The 15,773-nt window shown below is 42.5% G+C and overlaps 1 protein-coding gene across 5 annotated transcripts; it reads right to left on the bottom strand.

The window, feature by feature from the left end:
- Positions 1-771: 771 nt before the first annotated feature.
- map7d2a (MAP7 domain containing 2a) lies at positions 772-15,674 on the bottom strand. Of its 5 annotated transcripts, none has more exons than XM_033651530.2 (17): positions 15,231-15,674; positions 13,117-13,209; positions 12,553-12,639; positions 12,374-12,451; positions 11,585-11,748; positions 11,326-11,422; positions 10,586-10,675; positions 8,843-8,949; positions 8,223-8,338; positions 7,711-8,093; positions 7,482-7,626; positions 7,210-7,390; positions 6,989-7,093; positions 6,786-6,836; positions 6,538-6,577; positions 4,042-4,717; positions 772-3,114 (listed from the first exon to the last, which is right to left on the bottom strand). In XM_033651530.2, the coding sequence occupies exons 1-17, from the start codon at positions 15,265-15,267 to the stop codon at positions 2,856-2,858; spliced, it is 2,709 nt and encodes a 902-aa protein (XP_033507421.2). In that variant the 5' UTR covers positions 15,268-15,674; the 3' UTR covers positions 772-2,855. The 5 variants fall into 5 exon arrangements, with proteins under 5 accessions (XP_033507421.2, XP_033507404.2, XP_033507413.2 ...); XM_033651513.2 differs by having other exon boundaries at positions 12,544-12,639; positions 15,231-15,605; XM_033651522.2 differs by having other exon boundaries at positions 6,538-6,574; positions 12,544-12,639; positions 15,231-15,605.
- Positions 15,675-15,773: the final 99 nt, after the last annotated feature.

Below are 15,773 nucleotides of genomic sequence, written 5' to 3'. Positions count from 1 at the left end.
CTGCATCAATGTGGGGAAGAATAAGGAGATGGTTGTGAACTTTGGGAGGGGAGGCCACACACCTCTCTCCCCTCTTCATCAGAGGAGCAGCTGTGGAGATGGTGTCCACCTTCAAATACCTGGGCCTGCACATCTCCAACAAGTTCATGTGGGCTACCAACACAGCCAGCATCATAACGAAGGCCCACTGATGCTTATACTTTTTGAGGAGACTGAAGCAGGACTGCCTCAGCCCTGCTGCCTGACCTCTCTTTACCGGTGTGTGGTGGAGAGCATACTGAGATCCTTCATCACTGTTTGGTGTGGGAACTGCTTTGACAGGAAAGCACTGCAATGACTGATGAAATCTGCTGAAAAAATAACCAGCAGCAGCCTCCTTTCCTTGGAGGACATTTTTGTCAGCAGGGGAAGAAGCAGAGCGTCACGTATCATAAAGGACTCCACCCACCCAGCACACAAACTTTTCACCCCCGTCCCCTCAGGCAGAAGGCTGCACAGCTTCAAATCCAGAACAACTAGGCTAAAGTGCAGCTTCTTCCCAGGTGCTTTATGGTCACGTTTATACTTTTAATTACTGTACACTTATATGTGCATGCTCTGGATTCACCAATCAAGTGTTTTTTTTCTTTCTACATCTCATTCTCTTTCTCTGGAGTCTTCCATCTCTTTCTTCATCTCACTTCATGTTTGTTTTCCAGACATGATCAACATTTCCCCGTATTACCTACTTAACACAAACACACATTAACACATTACAAAAACACACAATACCCAGTTTTACATTTTATTGTTTTAGATAACATTGTTGTGACCATGCTAACCATGCACAATGTCTACAGTAATTACATAACTCAGGAGTTAAGCTAACTGTGATAGACTGCTTTGAAATATGGGTCAGAGCAAACTTAAATACTTTTCAAAGTGGTTGTTTATACTGTATCATTTCTGAATCGTTTGCATTTCCTTAAAATCATCCCCTTTGCAAAAAAAAAAAAGAAAAAAAAAGTGTAATTTAGCCAGCGTGGTACAGCGGTATTCGAATATGCAAAATATACAGCAAATCCTAACTTTCAAATACTGTATGTAACATACATATAAGGTTAATTCACTTAAGACAATTTAGAAAGCCTCTGTCTCTCCAGGCTACGTATGGTCTAAGGAGAACAAATCTAAATGTCCCTTTATAAGTTGCATAACAATGTGTATAAGCTGTTACAGTAATTTGTTGTCTGCATGGTGGAGATGAAGCATTTCAAACCAAGGTTCAAGTATTACAGGTCACACACAACAATCCCAGTGGCCAGAAAGGAGAAACATACACAGCCAGAAGACTTTAAAACAGTTTGCACAAAATTTCAGTACCTAATCAGTCCCTCATAAGGCATCTCTGCTGAAATTACATTTAGACATGACACAGAAAAATTGCAATTAGTAGTAATTTTATGAATTGGCTCAAGAAGTTAAAGGAGCCCACTGGATAATCCCCACAGGACCAAACAGTACAACATGATGAAAGGAGAACTGTAACAGCATCTTTATAGCTACAAGTTGATTGTTAAGCAAACATTCCTGCCTCAGTGCACTTCAGTCACACATCAGCAGCCAGATATCTACTGATTGGAATCTATGTGCTGTATGTTACTGTATGTTACTGTATGTCTAATAGATTGATGCATCAATTGTGTCTTGGAAACCCTTTACATAGCAAGGCACACCTATAGAACATCTTTAAATGACATGAAGCTGCTAAGCTGTCAGTATTTTTATCGCTGGAAACCCATTTCATCATTGGAGTCATTGGAAAAATGGCCACCCTGCCAGTTCAGTAAGCTTTTATGAATGCAGTTACTGTATATTCGCAATTGAGTCATAGTTAGCAATTTACTCTAGTCTGCAACAAACATGTAGTATAGGTATGTGCCATCATTTGTGTTGATGCCATGATTTTCTCAGTGTACGATAACATTCAGATTGACAGCTTTGGAATCATCGTCCTCACTCACGTGCAGTTAGAAAGTCCCAGTTAAAGAATAAAAAAGGATAAAGGGAAATCATCTCATTGCCACGACGTTAAAAATGTGAACAATCCCATGATCAGACCTCGCTGGGTTAGAGAAGAGTGAACGAGACCTGCTGGAGTTTAGTTTGCGGGATAAATGCATTAAATTCCAACCAAATCAGTCATCAGCACATGCATGAATTACATTACATGGGAAGGACCTTTTTCAAGTATTAAAAAGTAGGCTTTCATCATAATGAAATCATCATCATGCCCTTCCCAGCAACATACTGAATCAGATTTAAAGGCTAAAGAGGGCATGTGGAAAGGCAGAGGTATAAATGCAATAGTCAGTGCTCTAATCAGGCTTTGTCACCCCTATACTGGGACTGAACTGGGACCCAGTGAGGAATCTACACAGGGAAAATTAGATATTATGACCATACATTAGCAATAATGTGTTTTCTAAATTCCTATATTGAAAACCCTGATATTTGTCATTTTTTGTCATTATTTCACACACAGACACACTCTCTCTCCCTGACTGCTCTCACATGTGCTCATGTTGCACACACACACTTGTCCTTGTAACAAGAACTGCAGATTACACAAAATCTTTGACACAGACTTTCAATGGTCAGTTGCTATGTGGTTAGAATATAGAATGTATGTTTTCCTTATATTGCAAGTTTACTTTTTTTAAGTCAATCTCTATGGCTCTATTCCCATAAATGGAGTGACACAAGGGCACACACTCCAAATGTGACGTCCTGTGAAGATTTGTGTGTGTGACAGACAGAGGGAAGAGAGAAAGAGAAGACAAGCGACAGAGAAAGAAAAGAGAGAGCGTAACGGACTACTGGATGCTAAGTTTATTTGAGGATGGCGCCGACATCCCAATGAGCTTTGAGTCTGACATGGGACTAACAACACCCTCAATGAGGTTTTTGTTGCAGTCACCTATGTTGCTTTCAGAGGACAGTTTCGGGTAGGTGACACTGCCTGTCAGGTCCATCAGGTCCTCAAGAGCACGGGTGTTACTCACACTGCTCGGCTGGATTTCATTGACTGGTGAGAACTCTGGGATTGAAATCAGTTCCTCCTTTGAAACCGGGCTGGAATACAATAATTAAAAAAAAAACATTATTTATAATATTGGTGCCCTTAAAGACCAAGTGTGTAATGTGATAAGAAAAATCAGAGGTGGGACAAAGTCAGTGTGGTGCAAGTCACATGTAAGACTGAAAAGTCAAGAGTCAACTCCCATGTCCTTCCATCAGTCCTTCATATTCATCCACTTATCTGGGGCTGGGTCATGGGGGCAGCAGGCCAAGCAAAGCACCCCAGATTTCCCTCTCCCCAGCAACACTTTCCAGCTCCTCCTGGGGGACCCCAAGGTGTTCCCAGGCCAGATGAGGTATGTAATCACTCCAGCATGTCCTTGCCCACAACACCTCTAACAGGAGGCACCCAGGAGGCATCTCATCCTTATTAGATGCCCAAACCACCTCAACTGACCCTTTTCAATGCGAAGGAGCAGCGGCTCTACTTTGAGCTCCTTCCAGATGTCCTTCTTCCAAATTAAACTCATTTTGGCCACTTGTATCCGCGATCGCATTCTGTCAGTCACTACTCAGAACTCATGACCATAGGCGAGGGTTGTTTTTTTTACGCGCATGAAATAATTTTTTGAAACTTAACACTAATTCTTCATCTCTGCAATCCTGGATTGGATGCTGTCAGACTGGTTCAAACCACAGACTGTATAAAATAATGGACATAGCCACTGTGAGGTCACCTATTGGTTTCATTTCAGCCTCGTCATCTTGTTTATTTGGGCCATAAATGACCATATTAAGACAATAGGGTGGAGCTGTGGAAGAGCAAGGTCCAAGTCAACATACAAGTCTTTTTTAATTTTGTCAAGTTGAGTCTAAAGTCATCAAATTTGGGACTTGAGTCTGACTTGAATCAAAGTCATATGACTGGAGTCCACACCTCTGATAACTACTATAATAATACAGGATTACCTAATGACTCACCTGACCTCCATGGACTGCACCTCATCACCAGCCCCCGTACCCTTCACATCTAGTGGCTCCAGCTTGATGACTGGTGGTGACAGGTGGACCACTGGCAGGGGTTCCACAGAGGATCTAATGACCTCCATCTGGGATCCTCCTTTAGCAGCTGTCGACACATGCAGGCTTTGCTGTTTGCTTACCTCAGCGGTCTGATGGCTTCTCATCAAGGCACTTCCTTCACCCTTCACCGCTCCATTCATCATACCGCCCTCATTTTGGTTGACTTTGGCATCTGCTGTCTTTGTCACCTCTTTATTTATTTGGTCTGCGGCTTTAACATGTGCTCTGGGCTGCTTGTTTACATTCATTTCCCCCTCTCTTCCCTGTTGCTTGACAACACTGGCTTTGCCCTCTCTGTTAAGCTGGCCGCCGTGCTCTTCACTGGATTGTTTGGTGTCTGGTCTCTTGTCAGGAACACTGCGTGTCGGTGTCGCTTGTTGAGTGTTGTTTTTAACTTGCTTCTGATTGTCCATCTGTGCTGCTGTTGCTGCTACAGCTGCTGCAGCTTCTTTCTTCACCGGGGCACATTCCTTCGTGTTGACTTGGACTTCCTCTTTAACCTGAAACTCAACTTTTTTGACTGCTTGCTCATTTACCTGAGCATTAGTTTGAACAGTCTTTACTTGCTCTTCACCTGTGGAGAATGAAAAACATCACGGTGGGCTTCACTTTATTTTGACTGTCCAGGTAACAACTGAACTTCATTTGAGTCGACTGTACAACTGAGCAATTATAATTTTGGACAGGACTCTTTAAGTAACATTCTCCTCTAATCAGGAGCACACACTTGCTCACTGAAATTTGTATTAACATAGCTGGCCAATCAGGATGTGCCTATCCAAATATGTGCTGTACACAACACTGTCTACTATCCTATACCCTCTGTGAGCAACTTAGCAGCAACAGGGCCCCTAGATTGAGGGCTCTGCCTGCGCTAACAGAACTAGGGCCTCACTATCTTGACCTTCGGTCTATTTCACACAAGCTTCGCCCTCTACTGGACTCTGTGAGTACAGTGGGTGAAGCCCAGTGGATGAATACCTTGTCATGACATAACATTGACCCAGCCACACTGATCCTGTCCAGCAAGCAAATTGCTGTTACTGATGTGATTGACTGTGGGGGGTCTGCACATATTCGGGTGGGCACGTCCGTATTGGCCGCTATATTTATGCAAATTTCAGTGGGCAAATGCATACTCATGACTGGAGAATAGTTTCACCCATAGAGTCCAGTGGAGGGCGGAGTCTGTGTGACATACAACTACTCAAGTACGTACTTTACTTAAGTAAGAATTTGGCATACTTGTACCTCACTTGAGTATTTCATTCTCATGCTACTTTCTACTGCAACAAATTTCAGAAGCAAGTACTGTACTTTTTACTCCACTGCAATTATTTGAAAACTTAAAAACCTAAGTTTTGCACACCAATCATACAGAAATATACAAGTGCAGCTGAAATGATCAGTCAATTGATTTTGTGCTATGAACTATGACAATAATCTCAGTGATTTTTCATCCCAAAAAATTTAATGGTTCCATCTTCTTCAATATGGGGATTAGCTGCGTTTTATTTTACTTATTTTAATTTAAAAATGATTTAGATTTTTCTGCATTGAGTACTTCTACTTTTAATACTTTATGTACATTTTACTTACTTTAACTTAAATGACATTGTCAATGCAGGGCCTTTATGTCTAACACAGTATTTGTACAGTGAGGTGTAAGTATGTTTACTTGAGAAGAATAGAAGAATAGAGTATATCGTTATTGGCTGAAGATTTACAGAGGATCTAAATACTTCCTCCACCACTGGCAGTAAGAGTGCATGTCACATATTATCAGAATTATTAGATAAATTGATGCTAAATATTGACATTGGCTTAATTATAAAAACCCAAATGAGTTGAGAATTTACACTGGACACTCCAAATAAAGTGTGAGCTCACACTGCGCAGACCGGTCTCTGAATAAATCTTCCAAGGGCATTTTCAAGAGCAGCTAATTATACAGTCAGTCCCATGGCACTACTCTACAGTAAGAGGTGCCCTATCAGCACCAAGAGGAAGTCCTTGGCTGCTGCTCCATATTCCAGAAAACATTTTATAACCCCCACCAAATGGTTTTAAATAATAGCCCAAAGAGCAAATGGTTGACTTAAACTGATGTAGATGAGAATCATAGCAGAATAAATGAATAGTCAAAGCATCAGAATTATTGCATAACAAGAAAAAATATTGGCACAAGTCCCTTATTGAGATTTCACACAAGCCAACTCATAAAAATTCAGAGTACTGCTGCGCATGCTCAAAATAAGGTAATAAATGAATCACATCATAAACCATGCATGCCCTGTTTGCATTTTTACAGCTGCAAGGCATACAGATGGGGAGAGTAAGCACGGGCAGCAAGCAAACTCAAGTATTTGCAGGGCGACTGAATTACGTACTAACCTGGTGGTGAGACGGGCTTCGTCTCCACCTGCTCCTCCTTCTGATTCAATGCAGAACAGAGACGATCAAGTCAATGATGGTGGTAATCAGGACACAAAACCAAAGTATCACCAACAATAGAATTTAATAAAGAGAATAACAACAGAAAGTCAGAGTTTTGATCAATTATAGTTGAAAAATCCCATAATCAGCAGGTGCTTAAAGGCAGCGGGTCTACTGTATGAGAACGGGGGCGTCTCTTACAGTACCTTCAGTTCAGCTTCACCCTTCCTCGTTCTTTTCATGATCTCCTCAATTCTCTGCAAAAATACATCAACATTTAATCACCTTGTGAACTTTCCAGAATTCAGAGATTAAAACATTTTAAGTGCAACATGCAGTCAGGATGCAAAGCGTGCTTGAACTGCCCTCTCTGAGGTTTCTGTTTGTTTGTTTGTTTGTTTAAAATGACCTTTTTCCTTAGTTGCCTCTCCTCCTCCTCCTGTTGCGTCTGCAGTTCTCTGTCTTGCCGCTGACGCTCTGCATCCTCCTGAGCCTGGACTTTGGCTTTTTCTTTCTGTTAAGACAGAGCACAATTTACACAACATGCCAAAGACTCTCCTGAAGTTCACAACAAATGACCAAACATCTAGGGCAAAAATAACTGCCTGGCACATGACAGTGATCTCTCACCTCTTTGTCCGTCTGGGTGTGTAGCTCCTTCTCCTGCTCCTCCTTCTTTCGTTTGTCTTCATCTTCTTTCAGCCTGTGAAGCTCTTCCTCATTTTTCGCCTTTTCCTTAACTTGTTGAGCCTTTGCCTCCTGCTGTTGCTGGTCTGTTGTGAGTTGCTTCCTCAGCTGCTCTTCCCTTAGCCTGATCGGCAGTTGCATACACTTGTTAAACACATTTAAAGACTTGAATGCCACATGCTGCCTTTCATTCATGATTTATTTAGTGAACTCACCGTTCTTCTTTCTCTTGTTCCTGCTTTTTCTCGTCCATTTCTTTCTGAGCTCGAGCCAGACGCCTGCGCTCTGCCAGCAACCTGGTAGCCTCCTCTGCATTTGTTGTGCCAGCTGCCACCTTGCCTGTGTTGCACGGTGCTGATTCTGTCAAACACACAGAAAGACTTGTGTAAGATCATCCAGGTTTACTACTAAGATTTGTAGTTAAAGATAGTAGATAAAGTTCACCTTTTTTCTTGTCTCCATCCTGAGTGTTGTTCTGCGTCCTCTTCTCTGAGGAATCCACTTTGGGAGACATGTGGTCCTTTCTGTCAGGGGACTGATTTTTTTCAGACGTGTCACCTTCGAGATGCTTATCCAAGGTTTCACCTTTAGATGATCTGGATTTAGTAATTTCAGCGTTGGCCACATTCTTCTCATCTTGTGACGGTGGATTAGTGCTGTTGATGTCAGTATTCTTTTTCACTGCTTTGGATTGCTCGCTGTGTTTCTCCACCTTCTTATCTTCCACTCTCCTCTCATCAGGTGACAGGTTTGCACGATGTCTTGTAGGAGAGTAATGGTACTGATGTGCATTGCTTGGAGACTGAGCACGCACCTTAGATGCCAGCCTGCACACAGACAGAGATGTTTGGCTTAAGAATTAATTGTGTCATGACAGGAGATAAATTTTAAAAGTATGCTGTGCCAACAAGGTGACAGCCATGTTTGCCCACCTTTCACCAACTAAATAATCTTACTTGGAGGTAGTAGGGGAAGCCAAGTGTCTTGTGACACTAGCAGGGGATTCGGATCTTCTCAAAGGGGATCCACAACCTGGTGATTCAGTTCTTCTCTCTCTACGCAGTCGCTCTTTCTGCAAACAAAGTGATTTAAGACATAAGAACTTACAGCTTGTATCCATTAATGTTTGATTCTTACTAGGGCTGGGTGACTTAATACCTTGATAATGATATTGCGACAATATTGTAAGGTTGACCATTGGTGCTTTCACACAAAATATTTACACAATTTCTTCATTTGTGATTAAAAACATCATCAGTAATGTAGATGTAATAACTAACAGAAGGCTAGAACTGTCTAGTAAGTTCAGAAATGACATCACTTAAGTGTAATGCAGCCTTTAAAACCAGGAAATCACAACACCCACTATAGAAATCTAAGATGATATCTAGTCTATTACGAAATAATATCAATATACTGCCCAGCCCTAATTCTTCAATTTATTTACTGCCTCTGCAAAGGTACAGGACAGTACATGTACAATGGAATTCTTGTGCATATCTCTCAAAGCCAGCTTTGTTAATAAAGAAAGAAAGAAAGCATTTAAAGGAGCAGTAAAGTATGTGCGAGCTCTGACCTTGGGGGTATTGGGAGTGGACTGAGAGCCTCCCTGAAGTCCAGCTCTGTTGTGATCTGCAGGGTTCAGCGAGCCGCGGAAAGGTGACCTGTGAGGGCTGCAGGGTGCTGCATGATGACAAACACCATGCTTATCAAGTCAAATGATGACAAATCACAAGTGACACAGGGATACTAATACAGTAGCCGGGGGAGGGCCTGACTGGACAGTGTGTGCTGCACCCAGCTGAAGCTTACACACTCATTTTTCAGTCATTTGCAGTTTAAGCCAACTGAAATCAGGGCTAAAGGCATCAGGCTTTTGATTTGGGTAGAAGACCTGCAAACCTAAATATCTCTAGGCATTGGATGTATGATGAACTTTGTTCAGACCGACTCCCAGTCAACACATCTGTCCAACTGGACAAACACGGAGGAAGACACGGAGGCCAGTGACTTCCCAGCATTACATTAAACCTAACTGATGGCAGGACATTGAACACATTTTTGTCTTTCAATTCCCAGTTTGACTGATTCAGCCAACAGTCAGACACAATGGGTTGTGTTAATGCCACTCTTTGTTATGCTTAGGAATTAATCCTGAGTCTGTATGCTTCAGTCCAGTCAGTGTGATGCAAGCACACACATGCCAGAATGGCAGCTGTGAACAATAACACACGGACCTTGTGCGAACACACAATCACAAAAGCAAAGGCCCTACACATGAAACACATCGTACAGAAGCGGTCTTCTTGCCGTCTCTTGTAGCTTCTAATCCATCTGTCACCATCTGTAAAGAGTAATCTCTAAAGAGTGCAGCTCTCTAAGTGGGATGACGCCATCCATGTCTATTTTATTTCCATTCTGGGTCATATGCAGTTAATCTCCAAAACCGTCGACCCCAGAGAGTCGGCACCACTTAGCTGCTTTTATTTTTAAAAGCCAGGCTATCAAAAATAAAAAAAGAAACAAATACTTCTGACTCATCTACACACTGTGACAATAATACCCCTGGTGTTTGAGATCATGGAGAAGTCATCCTGATCCAGCGTCCTTTAGCCTGTTTGTGATTACTGAGAGGTTCTAATCTGGGGAAACTAATCCAAACGTCGACTTCTAGGGAAATTTGAAAGAGAGTTATACATACTGAACATATGTGTTTACTTAAACTAACTGTTGCACAGGAATACTAGGCTGAAGATGATGCATTAATGGGGGAAAACGTGTTTTCGACAACAAAAGTCAGTCTACAAAAATAGCTGATGCTTGTGCATTTTGTCCTGTTGTTCCTACATGGTGGTTCACATGCAGTTATAGAGGAAACAATGAGAGTCCCTCCAGAAAATTAGGAAGATGGAAATGTTTCAGCCTAATTCTGCCTGAAAATGAGGTTAGATGATAATAATACGAGTTTGGATATATGCCTGGAAATCTTCCTGCACTGCTAATTTGTATCCACAGCGTTGCTCTTCCACACTGACTTTTGCGACAATAGCTCTAAGATAGAAGCCACTGCAGCAGAGCACAAACACAGCAAACACATCAAAGCCCAGAGAACACACAGATTACTTTGCAGAAATACACTAAATCTCATTTGCACAAACGTTCGACAACAGAGCACCTTGACATGCGCACATCACAGGAAGAACACGTTTGCCTTTGGTTTAAGTTGCTCGCCAAAGAGGCAAACAAACACAGACAGGGCAACTGTTGGATGAACAGGAGGGGTGATACATTTGGGATGGCAAGGGGGGCATAACTTTACCAGATTCGCTGACAGCAGGAAGGGGGGAGGCAATGCCATGGGAAAAGGCGGAGGCAGCAGAGAAAGGGAGTGGGGCATTCTCACTGTCACCTATAGGCAGCGGGCGGAGCAGAGCAGAGCAGACAGAGCGTTATGAACAGTTTATCTGAGCAATTCCTCATCCAGCCGTACAGACCTGGATGGGAGTTAACATACCAGCAGGAATGTGGTGATGTAATGAAACCAAAACAGGCATTTTTGTGTAGCTTTTGAAAACATCTGACTGTGATGACTCTCCACTGATTATCAAAAAAGGTCAGTATGGCAGACAGTCATGCACAGAGATGATTTCAGTGTTTCTTTTTTCCCCCCACATTATTTCAATCATCCACATGAGTTTAAAAGATGTAGTTCACAGACACCAGTGCAGATATGTAACTCCATCCTGTCTCTGTGGGAAACCAGGGACACATTTCTGCTCATGCGCACTTCGGCAGCCAGGCTGTCAGCAATGATCAAGCCAAGAGGAAGGCTCTCTCTTACACACACACTATAGCATACATTCACACACACACACACACACACACACACGCACACACAGTGTCTGGTGTCTCACAGAAATACAGCAAAATGCAATCCTTCTGGAACAAGCACAGTTTTACATCCATATCCTGCTGCTTCTCACTTTCAGATCAGTCACGCCTTGCACCCATGCCTCTTGTATCCAAATCTCTATTTGCAGCTATAAACTGTGTTCTTACCTGCTCCTGTAGGGCAACCTCTGCTCCAGCGTTTAGTCCTCTGCTCCAGCTGAAGGCTTCGCTCCAGAGAACGTTTCATCAGGGCCTCCAGTCGCTCCTGAACGCAACACAGCAGAGTCGACTGTTATAATAAGTCACGTGAATTGATCTTTTATGTAGTTCAGAAACAAACAACCACAAATTAGATAGATGGAAAACAGTGTATTCTTTAATTAGACAGTTCTTGGTTATGATTTTTGTTTTTGTTAAATCAGCTGACCCTGTCCTCCTCAAGCTGCTGCCTCCTCTTCTCCTCCACTGCAGCTCTGCGGAGCTCCTCTTTCTGCCTCTGCTCCTCCAGCCGCCTCCAGCGTTCCTCCACTGTGCGTTCATACTGCAGCCGAGCTCTGCGCTCCTTCTCCCGGATCAGCTGCTCCCTGGCCGCTGAAAGAGACAAGACAGATTCAGCTCCAGGTTCCACGGACAAAAATCAGAGTTAATGGACCAGTGTTGTTGCCAGTGGCTTTTTTACCATTCAGCTGGTCGTGTAGAGTTCAACATATACAGACTCTGATTTTTTTTCTACCATTTTGCAATAACAATTTGATCTCTTTTTATTATACTTTTTTAAGAACAGTGTATTTTTGTAACTAAACCTTAACAAAATCGTTCAGTATTACATAAACTTCTAGGTGTTACAGTGAATTTGTCAGTCTATACCCGAGACTATGATGAAGATAGAAATCCTTGTCATCATGAGGCAACTGCAGGAGCTGCTTGATGAACTGACCTACTTTTGTGGACTATTCGGTGTTACTGTCACATTGTCTCAAGTGGCATTTCTCATCATATCACAAATCCAGTGAACTCAACCTCTACTTGCTGGCGAAGCTCCTCCATAACCAATTAGAGAGTGGAGCAGAAAAATGTCATGACAAAAAAACTTTGCAAGGAAAGCATAACCTCAGCAAGAGCTGGAACTTACAGACTTCTCAGGGGTTTAAAGCTCACAAAAAGTGGCCTCTTTATTTGCACTTGTGCCTAAAAAACAAAACAGGACATGACTTACCCAGGCTTCTCTCCCTCTCCTCACGTCTCTCTTTGGCTAATCGCATCCTATCGTCTGTCTTCATATAACCCTCCACGACTGAAAGATGAATGAAGATGTCAGAGAACAACCACAAAGGGAATGAAAGGCAACAGAGTTATAGAATAACAGAAGCAAACGTATAGACTTACTTTGTTTACCTGCATGGTTGTTGCTGACGTTAGCTGCTAAGTGTGAAGGGGACGCATGTCCATTTATTTGTGGCCTCTTCTCTGTGTTGGATGGAGCTGGGATTAGCATGACAGAAGGAGAAGAGAGAGAGAGCACACTCAGCTTTGCCTAAAAGGAATGACATCAGCGCCACAGTACTGACCTGCAGTGCTGCTTTGTTACCAGCAGAGGGAAACAGCTCTGTATGGGGCTGCTCCTCTGTGTTAAATGCATTGTGTTGCAAAATGCCAAGCAGCCTCATGCCAAGGGCAAACTGCAGCAATATGCAGGAGAAGGGAGGAAACTGCCCTTGATGGGATAGTCAGTCCACATATGCTGAATGCCTCTGCTTGTTATTGCTGCTGCTGTAACCAGCTGATGACAGAGCAGCCCTGAAACACATTTCCCTAACATGTACAGGCTTACAGAATCAAGTCATGCAATCTGTAATGATTCTCTCGTAACAATCATTGTGTGGTCAGTAATTGTCATCCCGATGTAACCGCTTGGAAGGCAAAGAGTGCGTCATGTGAAAGCCAGAGAGGATTACTCACTAGTTCTTCCAGTTCGAGCTGGAGAGCTGTGACCGTTTGTTGGAGATCTCTTTTCAGGAAGTAGAGTGATGGACGGTGGTGCCATCTTTTCACCTAAAGCACAGAAGATGAAAGAATACACAGACCAATGCTTTTAAAAATAGTTCCTATAGCTACATCACTTCACAATGATTGTAAATGGTAGGAATGGAGAAGAAGAGAGAAACTAAAGTCACTGGGTATATAGTGACAACACAGGGTAGGACATAGGCTATTTGTGAGACAATGGGCAGACATCCCATCACCTTTCATGCACTGGACACACAGACTTTGCGGTACTGTCTCAATTTTTTGCTGTTGCTTTGAATCTCTTTGTAGTCATTATGCATGTTTAATGGTTTTGTTTTTCTTTGTAGTCATTTCCTGTCTCTTTGAGGTCATTCTGTGCCCTTTTTTTGGTTGTTTTGTGTCTCTTTGTGGTTGTTTTGCATCAATTTGCAAACATTTTGAGTCCCTTCCTGTTTTGATGTGTACATTTGTGTGATATTTTGCAATTTTGCAGGTGAAGGTTGTGACACTTTGGACCCCCTGGGCCTGTGCTGAGCAGGCCCGTTTTTCTATCCATTCATAGAAATAGACACCTAAACTGGAGCAAATCTTCAAAATGTGAGACCTTTTAAGTAATTTATATACTAATATGAAGCAGAGATAGTTAAACAAATATCATATGTCAGTATTACTGTGGAAATAAACTAATTAAATGAGTTAATATTTGATAAATCTATATCGATATGGAGAGTTGATAACAGTCTCCAAATCAGTCTCCAAATAATTACACCTAAAACTTGAACATGCCCCTAAATCGCCACTTGAACTACAAAATAAAAGTTTAATTCCACAAATTCACTGAATCGATATGTGCATTGTCAGCTAAACTGCCAACAAACTCAGTCGCCTCACTCGATCAACTGAATTTCTCTTTTTACTAAGGTCTTTTATTGTGTATACTGAAACCTGGCAGACAGACTGAGGCCTTCTTAAATGTGGTTTGGCTGACTTTGCTCACTTCACCCAAACCTTTACGCTCTACTGACTTAACTAAACATATTACTGTACACATTCATCACCTTCAGCATTTACGATTTTCCATACGGTTTCATTGATTTCTCCAGTGACCACACCAGTAGTCTATCTCTAATGAACTGGGGTGTATTTACTGTAGCGTTTATGGTTTTGAGGGGAATGCCGCTCACACTTCAGCCTATGTTATGTCAATAGAGCTGTCCAGGCATTATTATTAAACATTAAACCAGTTATTATAAAAAATAAAAGCTGCAGAAACAAAATTATGTGTGCAAGATGCTGACATATTCTTTTAATATAAAAGTTCCAACATAAAGTGCTTCCTGTAGTCACCTTGCATCTTTTCCAGTACCTTCTCAATGAGGCAGTGAACTAGTGTCACAGGGGAACATCCTTTTTTCCAATTTTGGTGTAGTCCCTCATGCAGTTAAATCAAATGTGATTACTGACCTGCAGGGAGATGTTCCCTTCTCTCAGGGCATGGAGAGTAAAGACAAAGTGACCCAGTCTTCAACCCACAAAGTCATCAGACAATGGTTTGATGATCACAAAAATGACACAGTAATCCAGTCTTCCTCTCTCAGTCTCCACCCATTTGAACCCTTTTATCCGATTGAGTCGCGTCATCACCAAAGAAAAGGCTACACACATACCCTAATTTTGCTTTGAAGTCACCGGACACTTATTAAATCTGAAATGTTGTAAAGATAAAATGTAAAACAGTGACTGGAGATAGAAGCCTTCAAAAAACAGATCTGTTTTGGTCGCTTTCATTCATAATAATTAATAAAAATAGGCCTAGGTATTTTAGGTTTGCTTTAAAGGCAATAAAAATATACTTTTTAGCCCTGCATCCACTGGAAAAAGGCCTTAAAGCGCATAAACAAAACAGTGACGCCGAATCATGACTGCACAGCAGGCATCACGCACATAAAGCAGTGGAAATGTCAATTGCGTCATTCATGAGTCTGCTTCAAATCGCGGCGCAAACACAACAACACAGCCCGATAGCGTGATGATACCGAGCCCAACAAACGTTACACCAAGCTTACCTGTTATTGGACTGGATGGTGCGACTGTTTTCGCCATGGTAGCTGTCACAAGCACAATACAGCCAAATGTACGGACGTGCTGCTGTCACCAGAAACACTCTGCAGTGATACCAATGCAGCACAGGTATCCGTTTCCCTCCACGGCAGCAGCAATAAGCGCAGCCACAGCGGACAAAAGCAACCACGCACCATTCAAATGGATGGCGTGAAGGTCATTATGAAGGCTGGAGATGATGGGCAGGACGGGAGAGTCGTTTGTAGATGGATGGTTGGAGGAGAGAGATGCTGAGGCTGGAGCAGAGAAGATGATGCGCACACAATCGAGTTTACCAACGACCGACCACAGTGTGCGTCGCAGCGTAAGCCCGCCCTGATACACAGGCTATCAACACATTACCGGCAGATGGGGGAGAGGTCTTCTCTGCACGCTGCCCAGCCGGGTCCAAACCAAATTTAGCTGACTTTAATGCAGGAACAGGCAGAGGGACAACACGCAGAATCAGTGCGTGCTTTCCTATAGGACGAAACTGCAAAATATGCAAC

Source organism: Epinephelus lanceolatus, chromosome 11 (assembly GCF_041903045.1).
Source record: "Epinephelus lanceolatus isolate andai-2023 chromosome 11, ASM4190304v1, whole genome shotgun sequence".
NCBI classification, from domain to species: Eukaryota; Metazoa; Chordata; class Actinopteri; order Perciformes; family Serranidae; genus Epinephelus; species Epinephelus lanceolatus.
This window is presented reverse-complemented; position numbering and strand designations above follow the sequence as displayed.